The sequence below is a fragment of the Vigna radiata genome, chromosome 5 (assembly GCF_000741045.1).
Source record: "Vigna radiata var. radiata cultivar VC1973A chromosome 5, Vradiata_ver6, whole genome shotgun sequence".
NCBI lineage: Eukaryota > Viridiplantae > Streptophyta > Magnoliopsida > Fabales > Fabaceae > Vigna > Vigna radiata.
The window spans coordinates 10412564-10420118 of record NC_028355.1 but is presented as its reverse complement, the minus strand read 5'-3'; the positions used below and the strand labels follow the sequence as shown (position 1 = coordinate 10420118).

The 7555-nt window shown below is 31.8% G+C and overlaps 1 protein-coding gene across 1 annotated transcript; it reads right to left on the bottom strand.

Moving 5' to 3' along the window:
• Positions 1 to 1533: 1533 nt before the first annotated feature.
• LOC106759840 (nuclear transcription factor Y subunit C-1) lies at positions 1534 to 6531 on the bottom strand. The gene is made up of 2 exons (XM_014643189.2): positions 5705 to 6531; positions 1534 to 1760 (listed from the first exon to the last, which is right to left on the bottom strand). The coding sequence occupies exons 1-2, from the start codon at positions 6370 to 6372 to the stop codon at positions 1757 to 1759; spliced, it is 672 nt and encodes a 223-aa protein (XP_014498675.1). The 5' UTR covers positions 6373 to 6531; the 3' UTR covers positions 1534 to 1756.
• Positions 6532 to 7555: the final 1024 nt, after the last annotated feature.

Genomic DNA, 7555 nt, shown 5'->3' with positions numbered 1-7555 from the left:
GACTAGAGGGATTTTGAGAAAGATCCCTTATATTGTGAGCTTGAACTCAGTTTCATTGGAGAAGAAGAACAAAACAAGAAGAAAAAAAAAAAAAATCTTTACTGTTGATGATGTGAAAGGAAAAAGTAAGGGTCAGCAATGAGATTAACCTTCTCTACTTACCTCTATGCATTCAACCAATTAGAAAACCAAAACCTAATGAAAAAAAAAATAAAATAAAATAAAATAAAAAAAAAACAAAACAAAACCCACATGTATATATCATGCACTTAAAAGCAAAAAAGAAAAAAGAGAGGAAAATCACCAAAAATACAAAGCATTGTATTTTAGTATATTGGATAAGAAAAAAAAACTATTAAGTAAACAAAAGAAAACAGAAATAGAGGAGAAACAGAAAATGAAAATCTGAAAAATCTGAAACACAGTATTAACTATTTTTATATTTTAGCAGAGATATTTTCCAATTATTTATCTACCACTTAATAATGTAAAGAGGAGTAAGAATGACAGTGCATCAGAATACATTAAATATTTTTTTAAGAAAATATATCAAAATAAACATATTGTATGTATGTGTTACAAGTGTGTCAACACTATATTAAAAGATAAAAAATTAAAATAAATAATTTTTTTTATGTTAAAAACATGTATGGACTCTTGTCATGAATATTTTGGTGACTCAAATAAATTTGCAATTATAGAAATATAATATAAACCGATTAAATAATATATATATATATATATATATATATATATATATTTTGTAGGGGTTTGTACTATATAAAAAGAAAAAAAAATATTTATTTTTATTTTATATTAAAAACATGTATGGATTCTTGTCATTAATATTTTTGACTCAAATAAATTTACAATTATACAAATATAGTATACAGATTAAATTTTATATATATATATATATATATATATATATATATATATATATATAGTTTTTTAAAATGGAAAGATGTGCTACTAGTGCAGAGTGAAAAAAACAATAGAAGATGTTAAAAGAATGGGATGTTCACATAGAAGAATAGACTAGTGTCAAAATCAATTTCCTTAGTTCTTCTTACACTGGTGTGCAGAAACATCCCAAATATATTAATGTTTTTAGAGTCAAGAAATAGCATTTTACACTCTCTTTTATTTCTCACTTGAAACTTTTACTAAAAATATGATTTTTCAAATGTCAATTTGTATACGGTTTGATAATAAAAGTTATCCTACCACATAAAAAATTAATATTGTTTAAAAGTAAAGGTAAAAGCCACTTTAAATATTTCTTCTATTCTCTCAAAAGTCTTTTAGTAAACACAGACCCTTTTATTCAACATTTGGAATAAATAACTAGTATTGTTTATTTGTTTGTTTATAAAGTAAATTTATATGGGATTGGTTGATAGAAATTCTTCCTAAAGATGAAAAAAAGAATCTACCTAAATCATACATATAGAAATGAATGCTACAGATATTCACTGAGTCAAAGCACATTGGTGTCATGAGATGCTTACGAGGAAATAAAAGGTATTAGCATGTTCAAGCATGTTTCACACATAGTGATTAATGTTTAATTTTAAATTTTTGTACATAAGTAGTTAAATCATGCTGTTGTTCATCAAGTTAACAGGTTCATAATGTCATCCCATAAAAATTTAGTTAACAAAACCATTTCTAAATTCCAAACAATCAAAATTCCAAGCAAGTTCAGCATCTTCATAACTCCTGACAGTCCTTCATTTGCATTATTGCAAGTGACTCAGCTGCAGGGAACAAAACTTGGAGTCATCAGAACAATTTCCATCTTCCATAGATCAGTAGATAAACAAAACAACTACACATGCAAATAAAACATAGTAGGAGAGAAATAAACTAAGTAACTACTTCCACTTATTATAATTATATATTAGCATTTTCATAGGAAATTGTAACAGAGAAAGTGTCTTCCCTTTCAGTCTTGTGCAAAACATAAGGTCTTAGTTTAGGAAAGTTGAATTTAATTTTTACATATGTGCCAATGCTAGCAATTTGGCAATTTAGCAGTCACTGATCTATTTTTTACTTAATACATAACAGAAAAGTATTATATGGTCTGGGTTCATGTGACTAACCACTTCCCTAATGACAAAAACATAACTGTTGTCATAACATGATAAGATCCTTGGAGAACCATACCACAAAAGCTAGATTTCATTGAGTCATCACCTTGCAATTAGATCATAACATTCCTTCATATTCTGCATCTCTTACCATGACTGTGCACTACACCCTTTAGTATATCAGGCAAAGCCAGAAATAAAAGCTCTCATAGTCTTTGATAAGAACTTTGAGAGTACTAAACGACAAAAGCTAATGATTATAGTTGGAGAGTTCAAGGTCTTACAAACTCCAAGCTTAATATCATATTTCTAACATGGGACCTGAATCCCCATACCTTGCAATTGAATCCTAACCATGGACTCAAATTCTCCATTCCTTGCAATTGAATCCTAAGAGCCTCTCCAATAGTGAAACTTTGGCTTCTTAATACACTTTTGTGATTTCTCAATTCCAAGAAAGATTGAAGAACTTTGTCTATTTTTTACACCAGCATAAAAAACTAACTTGGATTCCTAATTCACCTTATGTGGGTTCCACTTTTCTGTTTTACTGTGTGTGATTATGAACCAGTTTATATGGGTTCTTGCAGAAGAACTAGTTCTCCACTTGGCATCTCATTAAGCCTTCTCTAACGGAAGACAATGATAAGAACACCTCTAAAAGACACATTAACAATGCAACTTGATTTAAGTTGAAGTCATATTTTTACACGATTAAGAGTAAGTAAAATTCCAAGTTAATACGGTGCTTGCAAAACAAATAGATCAATTAAACACCAAGAGTAAACGACCTACCAATGAACTACAGCCACTGCTTATAAAATCTGAAAACAATATAAATTTCAATCGTGCAGAGCATTAATCAAATATCCTCCTGAATTTGGTAATGGGAGAAATTTCATATGGGACATTAAGCTACTGTTTCCATAATGGCCTCTAAGACAGGAGGGTTAAAACACAAATTAACTTAGCAATATGATTTAAGCTGAAGTCATATTTACAAGTTTGTGCAGGTAGATATGCAAATCTGATTAGCATATAGCTAAAAAAAACAAAAATCATTCAAGCCCTAAAAGAGTCATCAATGTGCTACATCCTTTCCGACTTCTGTCCATAAAGACTGAAAATTTTTTCTTTTCCTACTCCCCCCCCCCCCCCCCAAAAAAAAAAGACAAATAAAAAACAGAAACATTAACATTCAAATCAATCCGGTTGCAGAGAACAAATGAAAAATTACTGGTTTGTAAGTGTGCCCTCTCAGTTGAGGACTAAATCTCATGTTAGTTTTGTTATTCTTATTCAATCTTTTTAGTGTTGGCTCAAGGTTTGATTGTTGTGTACCTTCCCAGAGATTTATACTGACATCATACATCTTCGATACAATGACTTATCACTATATGTCGGACCTGTTCTGAAATACTTCTGAAACCTTGGTTTATGAGAGACTATGTTAACCAGTATCTAAAACATTTGATTGTTAAATAAGATTGAAAATAACAAGATCCAATAATTCAAATAACTGTGAACCCACTCAAAGTTAAAAGACCCTCTGATTGCAACAAAAAATAGGACAGAACACACTTTTGAATAGACTAATCATAGGAAACCTTCAGGTCATTCTAGAGGCTTGCTAACTTTCATCTAAACCATTGAGGAATCCTGTAGCTCTATATAATCCACCCATACCAAGATGCAACAAATACAACATTCTAAAGAAGTATAGAATCAAGTAAACTAACTAATGACTTAAGGCGTAAACCGTATTAGATGGAAAGACAGATTATGATACTAAATCAGCCACAATAAAGTAACACCATTCCATAAAATATGACAATAAAACAAGTGCATTGCATTTAACATCTCAAATTTTCCCATACTATAAGCACGATACCTGTTATACCAAACAATTTTAGTATTATTTACATTTAATGGTCAAGAGACAATTATTCATTGTCCCATCAGATTAGGGACAGTAGGGATGAAAAATACGCATATCTAATTATGTTTACTTGTGAAACATGGATATCAAGCTTGGACCACATATCAACTTGATTAAGGCATTAGGCCAGTAGAACACTAGTTCTGAAAATTTTAGTAATCAAGTGTATATTTAAAAAATAAATATTACAGAACATATTACAGAGAAATATGTACATTATTTTTTAATAAGAGCAAATCTCATGATGATTAAATAGTCAATCAATTAAGGAAATATCTTATGGAGGATATCTTATGTGCCACATTGCTCGCTATTAAAAGGGAACTAGTTTGTCTCCACTTTATATATAGGCGACCTCCACCAGCTACCTCAATTATTATGGCCTTAACAAAGGTTAAGCACGAAAACACATCAATAACCTGATGTTATCCATAGTCCTTACAAAAATAAAGGTCAAATTTTCAGATAGGAAAAAATGTTGTCACCCCATGAGTTTTACCTAATAATGAAATATGATGATGTCCAAAATATGACATGCGACCACTAAATAGAACTCAAATAAACACTTATATATAAAAGGCTCCTAAACATATAATCATTGTTACATTGTTTCATTTAAATCTTAAATTAGAGGAACATTGTGGTTAAATATTTTTATATTTGTAATTAAAAAAATTAAAGTACAAGAATATAATTACTCACTATGTTATTAATTTTAGTTCCGTATATTTTGGGATTTTATTTGACTAGATTCTTGTATTAAAGTACAAGAATATAATTACTTTTAGTTTCTTGTATTTTAGGATTTTATTTGAGTAAATTAGTTTTAAGTTTCCTTTGGTATCTTTTCCTCTCTCTAAACCTAACGTCAGAGGTGTCTCGTACTCTTCCTAGTTCCTAAACCTAGGAAATATCTCTTCTTCTTCAAAATTAATAACCCTTGGAAGTATCTTGTAATTCCTAAATATTTGAGCTATCTCGTATTTTTCCTAAACTTTGGAGTTATCTCTTCTTCTTCCTAATTCTTAAACAGGTATATCTTCTTCTTAATTCCTAAAATTGTATTTTTATTTACATCACTACATTATGTCTATAATTTATGCCTACAATATTAAAGTTGATGGGATTGATATAAGTTTGATATTCTTACTATTGATGAGACTGATAAGCTTGAGTATTTTTCTTTTTTCTAAATCTAGAAGTTATTTATTATATAACTAAACTTCTGTCTTTAATATTATAATATATATATATATATATATATATATATATATAATATGAAAAAAAATAAAGACGAATGTAAATAGTTTTTCTATCTTAAAAAGTCAACTCTCGAAACAATTCTGAATTTTGCTACTCTTATATACATAAATGCTTCTGAGCAAGGTTCATCTTCTTCTGGATGTCTTGATTAGATTAATTCATAATATTACATATTTATAAGAGGAACACATATATCTACAGATGCACCAATGTACCAATGAGAACTCTTGTTCTTCTCTTATTTCTCCTTTTCAGAAAATTTTTATCAACCTATTTTTATTCTATCAAATATGAAGATTCAGATTTACTTATTATGTTATCAGCTTATTTATTCTAGGTCTCCATTCTATTTCTTTTTTATTTTTTCAAGACCAAACTGGACATAAGTGAGAAGTCATTTATGTACCTCTGGCCATCAATGCTCCCCTGCGCACCGGCTCCGCCTGCGCCACCGTACGACGCATCGTCGGCAGCGGACTGCCAGACAGACTGCCAGGCCTGAGACGGGGGCTGGACGTAGACTCCGGTGGCGGGATCAACGGCGGGACGGCCAATCATCATGCCGGCAGGCTGGCCAATGGGAGGGTAATAGTAAGGCACACCACTAGCGGTAGCCCCAACGAGAGCGGCATCGTCCTTGATCTCGTCGCGAGGAACGATGTCAACAAGGAAGTCGAAAATGTCGGTGCGGGTGATGGCGGCGGCGATGTCGTTCTTCTGGAGGGTGCGGCGCTTGTTCTCCTCGGCGTGGAGCCAGGAGCGGATGGTGAGCTCGAGGATGAAGAGCTCGCAGGCCTTGGCGAAGAGGATTGGGGCCTCTGCGGAGATCATGCGGACGTCCTCATCGGCCTTCATAATCTTCTTGATGCGAGCGAGGGGCAGCTGGTGGTTCTTGAAGTCGTTGACGTGCTCGATCTCTTGACGCTGGTAGGACCAGAACATCTGCAGCTGCTGCTGCTGCTGGTGGAGGAGGTGCTGAAAGGGTGGCGCTCCTGCACCTGCACCTGCACTTCCGGGCGCTGCGCCGGGGTACGCTCCCGATTGCCCTTGGCCCCCTTGCTGGTTGTTCTCCATTCCCCCAATTCTGAGAATTGCGCTGCTGCTGCTGCTCAGTGTTTTGTTGTTGTCTTGTGCTGTGTTGAGTGTGGTTTGAGTGATTCAGAAAATGGGAAATAAAATAGACGAGAGCGTGATGTCTGATATGATGTGTTGTGGTGGGATAAGGTAAACAATAAAATGACCCGACCTACCCTAACGCAACCAAACGTAACATTTCTTCTAAATGCCTTTTCCCTTTTTCCCTTTTTTTTTTCTTTTTTCACCTTCTAATATTACTCTCCTCTCATCCTCTTCTAACATTTGGCATCCATTCTTTCATTTCTCTAATAATTCTTTTTCTCTATTTACTTTTTTATTTCAATTCATTTTTCTCCAAATATCACCTAAACCATCAGAAATTCAACAAAGAAACCAGTTTTACTTTTTCATGAAAATATTTTTTATATTGAATAATTGATTTCAAAAATTATAAATAACTTCGTATTTTTTAGATATTAATAATATTATCCAACCTGTCAAAAATAACAAAATATTAGTATGACCAGAGCTTTGTGAATAAGAATTCTGAATGAATTAATGTTGAAAATTTATTTATGTAAAGGATAAGTCTTCGTAGCTCAAACTAAATTAACTATTTTCCTTAGAAGACGTTGATTAATTGAAAGAGCATTTACTTATAAAGACAACAGTAATAACAAAGTTCATATAACTTTAAACTAATTATGAAATTTTACAAAATTCACTCATTTTGTGATTAGACTTTTATAGTTTAAATTATGATTTCATCTTTATACTTTAAAAAATAGATAAATAAATAAACTCGTGCATCTTAATCACATTACCATCTAAGTTGCGTTAACCTACTATATAGAATGTCTTATTTGAAACTATTTGATATATAGCATAATTGCTTAAGTTCACATAATCTATATAAATTCTTAAGAGATCATCTTCAATTAACAAAATCAATAACCATTAGTAAATAAGAACATAGTTGAACGATTTCGAACTAAAAGAACGTATTAACTTTTTCAACTATGGAAACAAATTTGAAAATGTGGCGCAGTTACAAGTGTAGGAATAGACAACAATTTAACCACGTAATTATATAACAAAAAACCCTATCTCAAGCTCTCTCAAAACAAGTTGATAACGAACTAGAGCTAAGAAGAGCATCCAGCTTCCCAAATGAAAAAGA